Source organism: Scardinius erythrophthalmus, assembly GCF_964197995.2.
Source record: "Scardinius erythrophthalmus genome assembly, chromosome: 5".
In the NCBI taxonomy this organism is placed as follows: domain Eukaryota; kingdom Metazoa; phylum Chordata; class Actinopteri; order Cypriniformes; family Leuciscidae; genus Scardinius; species Scardinius erythrophthalmus.
This window is the reverse complement of record NC_138225.1, coordinates 36976390-36993245: the sequence shown is the minus strand read 5'-3', so window position 1 is coordinate 36993245 and position 16856 is coordinate 36976390. Positions and strand designations below refer to the sequence as shown.

Below are 16856 nucleotides of genomic sequence, written 5' to 3'. Positions count from 1 at the left end.
CCCCGTTTTAATTCTTGTTATTTCCTAACCCTAACCCTAACCCTAACCCTTTGCATTTAAATACATTTCGCATTGTTATGGTTTGGAATTTAGTTAGACTGGTATCAGATAACAATCTGATTTTACAATTTTCAGTCTATCATCTGGTGGTGTTGCTAAAAGCAGTTATGATAAAACCTCCTGATTTCATCTGTCAATTTCACAAGCTAAGAGCATTTATTAATGTTTGTTAATGTTAATTTCAACATTTACTAATACTTTATTAAAATCTTGTTAACATAATGCACTGTGAACTAACATGAACAAACAATGAACAGCTGTATTTTTAATAACTAACGTTAACAAAGATGAACAAACAGTAACAAATGTATTGCTGATGGTTATGTTAATACATTATAATGTTAACTAATGAGTCTTATTGTAAAAATGCATGAATGTCTTTGCATTATAACCTATAACACAATATCAAAGTAGGGTTAGGGTTAGGTTAGGTAACCCTAACCCTAACCCAAGTAGAATTTATTGTTAAGTTTCAATATATATATATATATATATATATATATATATATATATATATATATATATATATATATATATATATATATATATATATATATATTGTACGTATATATGTACGTACATACAGTATATTAAAAACTAATGTGATGAACTAGGGAAACTGACTTCATATTGCTTTTAATAGCTTAATCTTTTTTTCACACTTTCTTTTTCTTTCTTTCTTTCTTTCTTTCTTTCTTTCTTTCTTTCTTTCTTTCTTTCTTTCTTTCTTTCTTTCTTTCTTTCTTTCTTAGTTAAATATGTAACGAGTAGACCTACATTTTCTTGATCAAGATTGACTGGATCTGCATCATGTGCCATAAGATCAATAATCTTTGTTAACAAACATTAGCCTACTTGCATAAAATGCATAAATATTTTGTCTTGTCATTCTATATTTCCCAATAATATAGATGATATTTAAAAAAGCTATTGTTATGTTGACGGATCATTAAACACATTAAAGATTTCACAGCACATAGATGTGCACCACAACCTGAAATAGATTAATATTTTTTAGATCTATACTAAAAGGCAATTTACTTGCTAAAAAGTAAACTATCAATCAGAGGACAAAGGGCATTTAATAGATTGTGTAGTACAACAGGGTTTTCAACGAAGTTTTGATCATGCTGTTAATTTAGACGCCTTTTTTGTATCAACTATGATAATGTAGGCTTTATGGGGTTAAGTTTTATTTTTCCCCAACTTTGAACGTGTTTGGAAATGTGTCTCCGATACTGTTTTTTTCCATCTCTCCTACATGCCATGGCATTGTCTGAGTGAGCAAAGGTTACTCTCCACCATCACGATAGGTGGCACTGTGGGGTTGTGAGGACTAATAAACTCCTTCGCTTCTCTGAGGTCAGACAACCTCGCGTTGCCAAATATAGAAAATACACGTATAAAAATGTACGCATTAATTTACTAACCTGTTCAAAGCACATACTGTTATCCCAGCTTCATCTTTTCATTTTCACATATATTTCAAGTAGTTCTGGGATGGACCGAGATAAATGTTATACTTCGCCGGAGGTCACCCTGATGATTTGCTCCGTTAGGGGGGATTTTAAAGTTGAAATCTGGCAATCTTGCAATGCACGTTGACAGCAGAGCGTGTGGATCCATGTCGATAAAGACCTCTGATCCAAGTGAATGAATCGCAAACAAAGCGTCTTCTAATCAATTCATATGTCCTACCGATTATGCTTTTATATAAGCTGTAGTTGCTATGTTTTGGAGTCACGATTATATTCGTAATAATATTATAAACGTTCACCAGCAAACGAAAACTGTGTACTAGACCGGTTTGGTAAACTTTAAACTTACCATGATGACTCATAATGAGTAACACCACAGTTCGAGGCAAAGTCTGGACGGCTGTGACTCAAGCTTTCAAACTACCAATGGCTCTCATAATGCGGATGATAACGAAGCTGATTAACCGAGTGTTGATGAGCACGAGCGCGCTGCCATCGCCGCCGAAGATGATGATGAATGGTCAAGCGGCAGTTGACTGTAACAGAAGAAAAATGGTACGTTATCGAAAAAGTCTTTTATTTGGCATTATTATAATTATTATAGGTTATGACAAACCGTTTTTTCTCAAAAATAGATACTAAAGTTACTAGTGTCTTATTTGTAGTTACTGTTTATTAGGCTAATCCTCTCTAAGTCTTTTTTCCCCAACACCACTAGTTTTACTGCTGTTCTTAAAGTACTTGTCAGTTGGTTACAAGTACTCGTTACAAACTAGTAATTTTTTCTTTGCTAATAGTCTCTTTCCCAATTGTGACAAGTATCTATAGTAACAAATATCAATTTCTATCTACTTCAATAACACATTTATTTAACACTAGTGTGTATTTCATTTGTTGATAGTAAATATATATATATATATATTACAAGTAACGTTTTAGTCATTTAGTATTTTTAAATTTAAATTAGGGATGAACCGATATAAAAATCTTGGCCGATACTGATAACCGCTAATTCTTTATGCTTGAAAGTCGATAACCGATATATCGGCCAATTAATCTAAATCCAAATTTTTATATAATTTTTGAGAGCCTGATTACAAAAACAAAAGTATCACCAGTAAAATCCATGTCCCAAACACACAATTATAATGTTCTCATGATAATTTTATGTAGCCGATATGACAGACTTGCGCTGCACATGTTACACTGAAGTGATTTCAGTCATATTTCAAGTTATTCAAAACCATCATGTTGAACAGTGCGCATCTGAAGTGTCTCAGCTAAAGGAAATAATACATTATTTATCAGCTTTAATATATCGGCCAAATTTTCTTATCGGGCTGATAACGATAACATTAAAAATGAACATATTTCGGCCGATACCGATATGGCGGCCGATATATCGTGCATCACTAAATTAAATTAAGCTGTAAAGTGGCCATTTTAACTAATTGTTCTATATGGCAAGTAAAAACGGAATTAACTAATGAGATAAGGCTTACTAATAACAGCCGAGGTGTCTATTAAATATTAAAACCTATGTGCTAGTTTAATCAGGACCTTTATAAACCTATGACTGAATCACTTTGTACATTTTTTGTTGTGTTTCAGGTTGTCGGGCTGGGAAACCCTGGCATGAATGGCTCTCGACATAGTGTTGGTATGGCTGTGCTTACAACGCTAGCAGAACGTTTGGGAACGCCAGACAGCTGGAGATCTGACCGACAAGTCTCAGGAGAGGTTTTTGTAACACACCTTCAAGACATCCAGTTGGTTCTTCTTCGATCCAAGTTGCTCATGAACATCAATGGTGTGAGTGTGGCAAAAGCAGGTGAGATGCATTGTATTATCCTATAAAAGAATAACTCACCTCAGGTGGATGATTACAGGAATCTTGGGCTGGGCGGTATGACAACATATATTGTGAGATCCCAAATTCGGTTCTCTTTTGCAGCTTATTGTGCTTGAATGGTCAAATACAAACTCATTGTATTGTCAAAATGCCCATCGGGTGGATTATTCACATACACGTGAACAGTTGGGTGAAAATCAGATGTGGATTATTATATTAGATCCGAGCATGAGGTCTTAAAGTGACAGCAGCCTAATATACCTGTGTCATTAATGTTAATCAAACAACAAAAGGCAGAGAAAATCATTCACTGCTCTTGACTGAATAACATTTGTATCTTTAATAATAATAACCAGTTCATAATCAATTCATAGTATAAGGTAAAGACTATGCAGTCTTTTATTTATTGTAATATTAATAATGTAATATAATATTACCTTTTTATTCAATGTCTTTACTATTTCTTAAATAAACCTACTGTACCTGAAAAACTATACTATATTTAATTTGTATACTTTATTTCAACTTACTTTATACTTATTTAAACTTTAAAATTACTTTATTTATATTAAATTTGTCTAATAAATCTTTGCTCTTATTTTACGTTATAACAAATATATTGTGATGTATTTCATTATCAAAATAAGATTTTGGTCATATCGCCCATCCTTGTTTCCATCAATGAAAATCTGAATTTATTTCTTCTTTATTTTATTTTTTTGGTTTTCCAGCCAGCAAATTTTCAATTCCGCCTGAACATATTCTCTTGATTCACGATGAGCTTGACAAACCGCTCGGGAAGTTCGGCATTAAACACGGCGGAAGTGCAAGGTGAGTGAAAGCTTTTGTTTTGGTAACATTGGTTTAAGTTTCTCTCTAATATGTTATATTGACTTCATTGGTCACCGGACCATGTCTCTTCCTCTCAGGGGTCACAATGGCGTGAGATCATGTGTGGACTGCCTTCATACTGATGTAAGTTAGCAAATATTTCATAGAGCAAAACATTAAATATAGTGGCTTGCTGTATAAGTTCATTATAACCTACGCTGATTGTGTCCGCAGGTGATGCCACGGTTGCGCATTGGTATTGGGCGACCGTCAGGCAAAACGCCTGTCGACCGTTACGTTTTGGGACGTTTTTCACAAGAGGAACAACATGTTTTAGACTCTGTCATGAAGCAGAGTGTAGATGTTCTGCTGACATTTCTCACAGACTCGCAACCCCAGACTTCTCCAGCAGAGGGAAGGAGAGCATCACGCAAGAAAGCAAGGACGCTTTCACTGCCTCAGGACACCACAGAAGAGCACAAACAGAACTGACCTGTTACCTGGTCAGGTTATCTAACATATCAGTTATCAAACATGATATGTTTGATAACTGTTTCTCTGTTGTGAAGGAGCTCAGTTTGGTTATGATACCATGTTTAGATCCCCAGCAAAGCTAAGGACATGAAGGGCAAAACCAAAACTGACATTAATACATAAGTAATTTTGATTACTCTGTTCTGAAGGAGTTCAGCTTTGTTAGAATTCACTGTGTCTGCCATATTGTAAAGACCAGTAGACTTATTAGGATACAGCAGCCTGCATTACATGCTCTTTTGTAGTTTCTATAACAGGATTTCCAAAATTGGGGTTTGCCAACCCCTAGAGGTTCCTGAGGGAACTGCGGAAGGTTCATGGCACTGGAATAGAAATAGAAATGCTGTTTTAAATAAAAATTACGTCAAAAGGTTGATTAAAACATAAGCATGAGAAAATAAACAACATATATTTTTGAACATGTAAAGAAGAATTCAATATATTTTTGAAAGGTTAACAGTACTTCAAATATATCAGCATGTTTATCAGATAAATAACTTTATTCATAGGCATTAATGTGAAAGAACAGTTTGGATACCCCTGATGTCATTACATGTTACTGGGTGATTTTAAATGTGTTCATTTCACTGTATTGTGCATGGCGTTTTTGCTTTATAAAATGTTTTGCCCATTACTATGTTCAGCTATAGGTTAACAAACTTTAAAAATTTCTGACATTCAGAGAACTGTGTAACTTAATAAATGTATACTGCAAAAAAGTGTTCAAATTTTTTAAATAAACATGATGTAAAAAAAAAAAAAAAAAATAGAAAGTGACGTAAAAAATATTTCAGATTCTAGGTCACAAATAAGTTATGTCATTCACTCTCAAAGGTACAAAAGCTGTCACTGGAACAGTACCCTTCAAAAGGGTTCTAATATGTACAATTTAGATACTAATATGTACACTTTTGGTACCAATATGTACCTTTGAGGGACTAATATGCACTCTTTAGGCACAAAGGTGTACCTTTTGAAAAGGTACCGCCACAGTGACAGCTTTTGTACCTTTTTTTCTGAGAGTGTTGATCAATTATAGTGTGCTGCAAGGGTCTGTTTTAGGCCCTCTGCTATTTCCAATATACATGCTGCCTTAGAAGACATGGAATCAGTTTCCACTGTTTAGTTTTATATTTCATCACAACCAGATGAAATCTCTAAATTATCCAAGTTGACAGAGTGTGTTAAAGATAAAATATTGGATGACCAGTAATTTTCTTCTATAAAATTCTGATAAGACTGAGGAATTACTTATTGGACCAAAAACTTGTACACAGAACCTATTAGAATACAATTTGCATAGAAGGATCTACTGTTACTTCATCCTCTAGTTAAAGACCTGGGTGTTATTTTAGAAACTTCCAAACAGCCTTCTTTCAGCTCAGAAACATACCTTACAGAACGTTATCTGATACTGATGCAGAAAAGCTATCTATTTAGGACCTCTAGACTGGATTACTGTCATGCATTATAGGGGATTGTCCTGATCCTCAATAAAACTACAGTTAGTCCAAAATACAGCTGCTAGAATTCTTACCAGAATAGTGTATGATCATATAACCCCAATTTTGTCATCTCTACACCGGTTATCTATTAAGTTCCGTATCAGTTACAAAGTACTTGATCTAAGGCTCTTAATTGTTCGGCTGTATTTAACCGATCTTCTATCGCCCTATGGTCCATCAAACTCGTGGGCAATTTTGGTTGTATCTAAGTCCACTAAATTGAGAGCGTTTTTATTTGACTCCTAAACTCTAGCCTTCCTGATAATGTTCGAAGCTCAGACACTCTCCCAGTTTAAATCTAGATTAAATACGCATCTCTTTAGCCAGTGATTCACATAATACACCTTATAACCTTGTACTCCGGTTATATCAGATGAAATACACATGATTATCTTTTGCTTAAATTGTTCTGAACGGCAGCTACGCTAATTATTTTCCATTTGCTTTTCTGTTTCTACCTTGGGATGCCCATAAGAGTACGCCAGCTCCAGTTTGATTCCAGCCTCTTACGAAGATTGAGATGAGATGACGCCAAACCCTGCGAGGACTTCAGATAACTCCAACTCTGAATCAACATGCACCACTGACAAATTTTCTATATAATCATTATGATCACAACTTGTAGTAATTGCATTAATGAGACATGGACATCACTTTGACACAGTCACCTCTGATAACATATTACTCTAAAATGTAATGTAGAAGCATGAATTTTTCTGTACTTTGTTAAAAGCGCTATATAAATGTGAATTGAGTCATGCGACTTTATACAGGCGTTCAGATGTTCTTCCATTGAAGCTCAAAATGCTCTTTGGATCATCTTAAATCATGCTGGAGAAAATGATCAGATCTGACACAAACATCAGCGCAGTGCATGAACTCTCATTAAAGCAACATTAGAACAAAAAGTGTGCTACAATATTCTGATATTCAATGATGCAAAAAATTCTGTATAAAATGAGAAGAATTAAAAAATAATAGAATAATTATATATAAATCATTTCATTTCAGCTCATATAAATACAATAAAGAAAGTTGTGAATGAATTCCACTGTTAAAATGGGGCATTTTATTGCTCTGACATGAACAAGTGTTTTGAAGGTCTAAGAGAGAATCACTTGTTTCGTCACTGAATTAACAAATGCTGAATGAACACTGAATCGACAAAACACAATCAATGCAACTCTAACATGTACAACAATGAATATCGCAGGAGCCGGTTTAATGTCTTTCTGCCAGCTCTTTGCTTGTCGGCTTTAATCACACTTAAAAGTTATCAAGTCATGAACTCGTAATTAACCGATTAAAAAAAGAAATACGGACAGAGAAGGATAAAATGTTAATAATCAGTGATCTGAATCAGTGCTGTGCTGAGATTTCTGACAGATGTGGAGCGTCCATCCTAGAGGACTACAAAGAGCTCCATCAATACCACAGCATTAGAGAACTATTGAAAAATACTTCAAAGACAATATCACTTGTGGCAGATTTTCAACATTCCAGCTACATTGACAAATAGGCTTTCCCTGAGCAATCCTTTACAATGGACCATTCCCAGCTCCTCTGAATGGTCAGGATTGCTTGGTCCACTCTTAGCACTAACAATAGCTAAGGTCAGAGGTTACTGGCACGGCTGGACACAGCTAATACAAAAGTGCAAATTTATTCAGGGTAATGTTCTGAGCCTCATAGGGGGTCTTCCCTGTTTTACACAAATATTTAAAGTAATACCACCCAATACACAATGCCTAAACTATATCTCAGTAACTAAAAGTCATTAAAAGAGTGTTTTCTCTAGATTTCTCAATTTCTAAATAGCCTATATAAATGTTGTGAATTGTGTCTATAAAAAATAAATAAATCATATAAATTAACACAATTATTTTTTGGCCAAAAAACTCTTCTTTTTCATTTAAAAATGTTCTGTCAATTGTTTTACTGTTTACATTTAGCTTTAAAAAGCCTATAGATATTAAAGCCTAATATGCTGCTTAGTGGCAGTTTACATTGTAAATGTTTACCCCATTTACATTGTATTTTTTTATTTTTTTCTGAGCAATAACGATGTAAATGTTCAATGGCATTTTTGTAGTCAGGATTTTATGTTCCTGTACAGAAACAAAGGGGGGAAGTGACCCTAATAACCCTCTCTCTCCAATATAAGTTTTAAATTAAAGTGACACGTTATATAAATGAAAGCATTATTATGAAGGTTCTAATTTGTACATGCAATTCATATTTGACTATAGGCTACTTCAGTGTTTACATAAACACTGTATTATGTGCCTGTTAAAAAACACTTTACTTATGAAGTGTTAATGAACGATTCCTTTGTGGTAAAGTGCCAGGTAATCCCTTGCACGAGTAGCTTTTGAGAGATAGGAAACGTCATCGAGGACACAAAGCGTAATGGCACTGTAGACACTGTTGGATTGTAATTGCAATGGCCAAAAAATGGAGTGTTGTTTCTTTAAGAGGTTTCTGGTCCCAGCGCAGCTGCTGGTCAGTACGCCGATTGAGACAGTGGATACTCATCCCCTTCTCACCACAATGGCCATTTATCACTCACTGGTGTGTTATTCAAATCTCGTACCAAGCGGCCACCGACCCCACTCTCGCCCTCGCCGTTTATTTAGAAAGCTGCGCAGTTGTCACGCGAGCCTCAACGCATCCTTTAGCCAGAAACGCTGCCAGTGTGTTTGGGTCGTTATTTTACAACAGTCTTCTGGACGGGAGTGATAAAAAGCTAATGTATAAATGAACTCGTGCCTTTTGACTAACATACATTGCGAGGGTCACGCGCATCGCGTCTTGAACACGCTAAAGAACTTTATTTTATTCTGCGCATTGAAGTTGGAGACTCAGCGCCGCGGAACGACACCTCTGGAGGAATTTGACGCACATCAGGAGGTTTCTCCTTTTTTTTTGCTCGTTTTTGGTCTTCCATACTTGATCAGAAACATCTCACAGGTGCAGACATGGCGAATCGCTGCCTCAGTGCCTTCTGAAGAAAGTGTATCGTGATGGTGCAGCACAGCCTGAGCCTCCTAAAGATCACCGACCGCATCGACAGGGAAGCTCCGCCAGCACATTCCTCGAGCATTTCAGAGGGAAATTTAGATTTTTGTGTGTTACAATTGGTCATTTATTTATTGCACTGGAACGAATTAATTGATACAATCTTTGATTAATTTGGTTAATCTGAGCCTTATTTACCCGGTAGGCTAAGACACGATTTTATTTTGCGGTTATAATTTTAATAACCCACCCCCCAAAAAAGGTCTGTGGAAATATGCTATTATTTTTTTGGTAAAATAACAACATTAGAGTCTTAAAGCAACATTACAGGCTTAAGACGGACAGTAGGATTTTGAGTGTCAATTTCGTCTCGTGCTATTGTGGCATTTCTGTAGATAACGAAAAGTGGACCGAACAAATATTAGGATGTAATTTCACTGCCAAGGAATTTGTGAAATACAGTCGATATAATGAAAGACAGCACGCCTGAATTGCAAAAAATAATGTAAAAAAAAAAAAAAAAAAACACAATGTGCTTGAAGGCCTTTTTCCACTGAGGAGCAGAAAACACACGAGGACCCAAACGCATGGATCCTACAGTAAATATTCACACAGTTGTGCTGTTTGTGGAAATATGAGCTCAAGCAGTTGATTGTCCAAACGCAATTCTTGTGAAATGTCAAGCGATCAGTCGAGAATTGTGCCTGGACATCTGTTGCTGGAGGCTCCCACGCGTCTCCAATCAGCTCTTGATCATCAGCTCTGTTGGGATTTATGCGTATTTTATTTTAAATAACGAAGAACTCTAACGATGATTTAAAATGCAAGTGTTGAAGAAAACAGATTTGCTGACTTTGTCTAAATGTCTAATGCCTAATTTGAATAAACAAGATTGCATTTGTTGTATTTTTCGTTATGTGTTGGTAATGTTTTGAATTAACAATAGAAAATATCTTGAACGTTAACTTCATGTCACGTAAACACTACATGTATAAGAAATTGTTTTATTATAGCTATGGTTTTATTTCACATCAGATGTTGGTTTGTTTTTATTTGATTTGGTACATTACCATAACCTAAAATAATGTGAATTCAGCACTATCAGATGTTTTTAAGTAATAGCCTGTAATAAAATAAATCCAAATTTTTATATCACGAAAACACATTTTGCCTGCATTGTTGTTTAGTAAAGCAGAACGAAAAATGTTTATCAAATGAATTTTAAGTTAAATGGTCTGTCGATTAACTTTAATAAAGCTTTCATTTGTGATATTATTGTTTCTTTTACTCGTTTAAAATGATCTGACAGGATTTTACGATTTTGTCACATTTGAGGTGTCTGCTACAGACTTTAGGATAACAAAGAAATGGCATGTTAATCCAATAGGATTAAACAAGATTAGTTTTACACACAGGTCAGATCTTTTGATCTTTTTGAAATCAGCACGAGCAGCATTAAACGAATACATAGTTATCCATTTGCATTAGACCTTTTAATATTTTTTTTCTAGCCTACATATATTAGGTTAAATATCCTGTAATTTATTTAAAGGCGAGTTTATATGGTAGCCTAATTATTTAATGGTAGCATGATTTAAATAGTTGTCTTAGATTTAAACCACATAAAAAAATAAGGATTTGGTTCCATCCAACGTTACAATAAAGAATTTATAAATCATAGCAATAATTTCTTATGTAGGACACTTAAAAAAAAAACATGAAATTGAAATAAAAAATAATAATTATCAAAATATAATTTAAAGAAAACAAAATACAGTTTCTGTTTATAACAATTCCCTTCGAGGAACCTTGGTCTCTTCTGTTCACGTGTCATAATAGATCCTTTATTATTAGCCTGTTTTAGCGCCATTTTAAATGTTTATTTGGCTAATTCAGAGCAAATTTTTCTGTAGGCTATATACAAAATGTATTTATTTCAGGCATTCTACTAAAATTATTCACATTCCTCTGCTAGGCTATGTAATGCTAATACACTTTTATTTAAATGGTTACACAATTAAAAACAATTTCCTCTAAAAATGAACTGCACTGGTCTTATAGAAGACTAACTCTCCATGCACTGCTGTCCGAGCTTCACGTCCCCAGCAGAATAGAGTCACTGAGCTGATATGAAAGACTAGGCTATAGGCTATGCTGTGTTAGTGGATTTTACTTATCATTGCAACTATCTCACATGGAAGCAAACGAGGCCATACATCATGTAGAGGGAAGGCGTGTCACGTGACAGCGTCAGCATCTGTAAGAGTCTTAGTAAGTTAGAGGATTATCAATCATTTCATGCTTGCAAAGAGGGACAGATTTCGGACAGACATCTTCCAGAGGCCCATGTCCCCCACTGACCACACAGAGGCCAAGGGCATCCCCGGTGCCCCCTCCACCCTTCTTCCAGCATTCCCCCTCCTCTCGCCCTTTGTTCACCTGTTGTCCTGGAGACTCCATTGCCGCGGTAACCACCCTATTGTTTGACTGAGAACAGAGATGAAGAGACACAGTCCACAAGTAATCTCACAATGAATCAGCATAATATGAAGCAATATCTTGACTTTTGAAATCGGAATGACAGAAAGTGGTGGGGTAGGATGCAATTTCTTAAAAGTTTAGTAAACGGTACCCTAAAAAGAAATTCAGGACACACATTACCACAACTTAAATGCACGATTAAAACTTTTATTCTGATTTATTGATTAAATTAAACCTTTTAACTCTTTCCCCGCCACTGACGGAATTTTCCGGCTTTCCTACGGTATGGGGCGCTATTTGGCATCTTCTGTAAGAGTACAGAATCTCCACATCAAAACACACGAGAAGAAGCAGAAACAAGCAGTAGCAGATGCACATTTAAAATAACGCGATGGTCAACATTAAACAGCATATAAATCAAAACTGCATAACGTTACCGAATCAAACTACGACCCAGGACTATGCAGCATTAAGAGGTGTCGATGGACACGATCTACTCCATCTATGTTTTGATAATCGTTCTGTATCAGATCCAGACGTACAAAACACGATTTTCTCAGCTTTTTGCTATTTTTTTTTTTTAATGAAACTTACCCACATTCAAGTGTTGATAAAAAAGAAGAATGCATGTATAAGATTTTTTTTTTGTTTTGTTTTTTTAAAGCAGATGGTCTCTTTTTTCTTATCCTGCTAAATATTCTGGGGGCCATTCAACTTTTGTAAAAATAAGCAAAAATGCTGGCAGAGGCTTGCAACTTTTTTAAAAAATGCTTGAAAACATTTTGATTAGTTCTGTTGACATATGCTATATGCTTAATATTGTGTGTAATTTAAAATTATTATTATTTTATTTATTTATTTATTTATTTATTTATTTTGCGTTAATCCCTCGAATCTAATCGAATTGAGATCTTGTGAATCGGAATCGAATCGATATTTTTTACAGTCTATGGTTAATCCAGCCTATTGTTTTTGAAGTTGCAATAACTAGTCATGGGACCAGGGTAGCACCATCAGGGCAGGACTAAGGGGACTGGGGCCCCTGGGCTTGAGTTTATGTTTGGGCCTATACTTACGCTAAAACTTCATTATGGGGTAGCACAAATTACACAAAAATTAACATATGCTTTGAGGTTCCTAGAACAATTAATATCCAACATGCAGTCAAAGTTTAGTGGTAGACTAATATTAAATAGTATATTAATATAATGCAGGATGAGCTCTCTCGGTTGAGAAAAGATCAAGACTCTAATAATAAAGCCAAGAGAAAACAGTATTTTTAAATTCATTGTCATAGCTATCAGTCCTCTTATGTCAGATTCTTAAAGTTAGTCAACAAATTCAATCAGAATGCAAAGACACGGTTGTATGGCTATTATGACCAAATAAAAGGAAGTCGGTATCAATGAAATCCATTTTTAGATTGACACAGGCTGTTTAGACATGGCATTTACACAGCAAATTATAATTGTATAAATTATGTTAATAGATTAATGTTTTAAATGTACATTTTTTTAATGTAGAAATATGAAATGATTGAAAAAAAATGAAATAAAACTATGAAACTAACACCGCCAGTAGGTGGTGGCAAGTCTCCATCTTAATGAGGGAGTTGAATCCTTTATTCAACCGATTTGTTCAAAAATCCTAATTTATTTAACCTAGCAAACAACCGTATTTTTGAATAGGTATAGCCTAATTGAATCATTTACTCGTCTGATTCTGTCTTTCTGATTCTCGTCTGATTCTGACTCTTGGCTTTGGGTGCTCGAGCCCCTGCCTTTTTTCAAAATGAATCAAAAGTGCCATTCTCAAACAAATAGCAATGATACTATTGTGGTCAATAAAACAAAATGCATTTGATGACAATGTGTACAAAACTAAAGTAGCCTAAATTCACATTAATTTTTACGTTTCTGTCGTGCTGGTGTGATAACTCACATAGGGATAATGTAGAGCGAGCTAGGCAGTTGTTATAGCGAATACAACCCCGACAGGCTGATCAGGACCCCGACACGAAGCCATTATCCCGCTTATTACATGGCTACCTACCAAATAAATCAATAATTTGACACAAAATATCGATTTAAAAAGGAGTTTGTATTGCTTCCGCTAAAGAAAATAGTCCGTTCCGTCTCTACGGTTAGAGTCCTGCGTCCATAGCAACGCTCTGTTTTTCATGGCAACGGTGTGTTATAGAGCTGGTAAGTCCCGCCCCTACCGCCAACCCCGCTGGACCTCTAGGTTGAAAAATCGTCAATGCAAGTGAATGGGAGAAAATAATTATTTTCTGGTCCCGTTTGAATTTTGCCATGAATGTGAACATATATATACATATATGTGAACAACATGAATGTTGTCTGTGATTTTTTTATATAATCTTTCGTGTGAAGAATGCTACAATTTAGCGGGTAGAAGTTTGATACGGTTAGACTTTGTGTGAGAGCACTTTGTGGACTACAACTCTTCGCTGCTTTCGACGCGTTTGAAACGTCACCACCACTCGCACATGGACACTAGCTCACGGATCCCGCTAAACATGGCTGTGTCTTTGGTGCACTTCACCGCCTTCTTTCAGGGAGAGGACAAAATCGTTGATGTTGGCGAAAACCACGGGTAAGTCAACTTTATGGGGTGACGTCACATAGGCGACATGTAGTCTTTCTCGTTATGTCTTTTCCACAACTGCTAGCCGAAGAATCATACCATATACTGTCAAACTCGTAACATGAAAGATTATATAAAAAATTCACAGACAACATATGTTCACATTCATGGCACAATTCAAACGGGACCAGAAAATAATTATTTTCTCCCATTCACTTGCATTGACGATTTTTCAACCTAGAGGTCCAGCGGGGTTTTACGGAAGGGGCGGGACTTACCAGCTCTATACTTAGCAGCAGTCTGTTATCAAGAAATAACAGACCGCATTCTACATTAGAATTCAACCAAGCCATGTAATAAAAATATTTTATTTTCCTTCACGTCACTTCACTAACCTGACTAAGGGGCCATTTACATGACTTTTTATGCATTTTGGCCATTCATTTACATGACAACATTGTTTTGGGGGCCTAAAAACTTTAAAAAGGGGGATTGAAAGTGCAAGTTTTTGAAAACGATACCGTTATCTCTGTGTAAACTACAAAAACGCGAATTTGTGAAAGGGGTGACGTCATGCGCATGCGTATTGTTCAGTTTAAAACCACATCGTTTTTCGTTACAAAGTGACATCACCAACTAGTTGCCTGGCATGCCACGCATAATAAAGCGCTTTTAATCGTTTTCCTTAAAATACAGGGTGCATAAGTTTGGACACCCCATGTTAAATTCCCATAGAGGCAGGCAGATTTTTATTTTTAAAGGCCATTTACTTCATGGATCCAGGATACTATGCATCCTGATAAAGTTCCCTTGGCCTTTGGAATTAAAATAGCCCCACATCATCACATAGCCTTCACCATACCTAGAGATTGGCATGGTTTTATTTCAGTTAGCCTAATAGCTAGTTTGATTTGCATTGAGAGATGATCTTATGGAAAGTACTCCATGCCAATCTCTAGGTATGGTGAAGGCTATGTGATGATGTGGGGCTATTTTAATTCCAAAGGCCAAGGGAACTTTATCAGGATGCATAGTATCCTAATTTTTTTTTTTTTTAAATACATAAAAATAAAAATCTGCCTGCCTCTATGGGAATTTAACATAGGGGTGTCCAAACTTATGCACCCTGTATTTTAAGGAAGAACATTTATTTATTTACGATACATTATTCATTCACAAAGAAAATTGGTGTCCTTAAAGGTTGGATTTTTCCTATTTTTTTTAATTAAGGCATTAAGTTCAATTTCCAAAAGATGATTTTTTATTCCTCTTTTTAGTCAACTTTAGCATGGGTGTCTAAACTTATGCATAGCACTGTATATGCCTGTGTAGGGACTAATTACATGCTTGATTAGTGATATTAAAGTGTACTTTCTTTGTGTTAGAAGTACATTACAAATTCATTACGAGTGTCTTCGAAACATACAAGCAATATACCATAAGCATAATGTTTATAATGACATTACTGAGTCTCACAAATACACAAACCAAATAACCGATGCAGAGAGAGGCAAAAGTTGGTTTAGCCGAGCGTCTCAGCTGAATGCACCTCAAAAGGACTTTGCTCAGTGCGCTGATTGTTTTTCATCTCTGGGCCACACAAGGCCCGCTCCATCCTCTGTCCCACCCCTCCGCCGGCCGCTAACTGCGGCCTGACCTCATCAGCACTGTGGCTGGGCACATTTACAAGTGAAAGACGGCCAATAATGGGGTGGTTAGGGAGAAAATGAGGAGACAGAGGGGTGCTCACAGATGTTGAGGGGGGTGGGGGTGGGGGGCATTGTAGCCAGGCCAGGGGGGACCGGCGGAGGGGGTGATGTCGTGCCTTTTTAGACCTGATTTGGGACAGAATGGAGAGGTGTCCGATTGAAGGGGCCAGCGGCCAGGCGAGGGCAGCCGCCTTGGAGAGCGTGTGAACGGGAGCACAGGGGTCAAGCTAAGAGCAGAGGTTTGGAGGAGGGAGGGGGTCAGGCTGCTATTATCTTGCTTTTTGTAACAGTCCAGCAACGTTTGAAAATCCTTCCTTTGACGCCACCCAAGGTGAGGGCCTTGTCGCTACACTTCCTCTTGGTATTTTGGGATGGGGCAGATGAAGTCATCAAAGTGGGTATTAGTGCTTTGTGTGCAGGTGAAATGGTAGGGAAAGCTTTAAGAGCTTATCCACTAAAATTCAACATGTTTTCAAAGGGCTTAATGTCCAGCTCACAGTCACGGTGTCGCTTTCGCGGACCTTCAACCGCCCACCTAACACCTGCTAACATTTCCTGCTGAGAAACATTTAATATCCTTTGGTAAGTGGTGGAAGAAGGACTGTCAGAGGGAGTTGGGAGGCTTTGTGTCATTCAGTCCGTATTCAACGTTCACACAGTAAGGGACTAGGAATGGTCATATATGGGGTTTGGAAATATATGAAAAGCTCAATTTATACTAATGATGCTCAAAGCATTGTGAAAAATTATCTTGTGGATTAAAATGATCAAATACACGAGT

General features: G+C 36.3%; 1 protein-coding gene across 1 annotated transcript; it reads left to right on the top strand.

The window, feature by feature from the left end:
* The first annotated feature begins 1645 nt into the window (after positions 1-1645).
* Positions 1646-5504, top strand: ptrh1 (peptidyl-tRNA hydrolase 1 homolog). The gene is made up of 5 exons (XM_081367328.1): positions 1646-2093; positions 3150-3369; positions 4122-4221; positions 4320-4365; positions 4456-5504. Exons 1-5 carry the CDS (start codon positions 1902-1904, stop codon positions 4711-4713), a joined length of 816 nt encoding a protein of 271 aa, XP_081223454.1. The 5' UTR covers positions 1646-1901; the 3' UTR covers positions 4714-5504.
* The last annotated feature ends 11352 nt before the right edge of the window (positions 5505-16856 follow it).

Coding starts and splice junctions, on each gene's coding strand:
- ptrh1 (XM_081367328.1), top strand. CDS start 1,902: ATGAGTAACACCACAGTTCGAGGCAAAGTCTGGACGGCTGTGACTCAA. Junction 2,094..3,149: donor ACTGTAACAGAAGAAAAATG/GTACGTTATCGA, acceptor GTTGTGTTTCAG/GTTGTCGGGCTGGGAAACCC. Junction 3,370..4,121: donor TGTGAGTGTGGCAAAAGCAG/GTGAGATGCATT, acceptor TTGGTTTTCCAG/CCAGCAAATTTTCAATTCCG.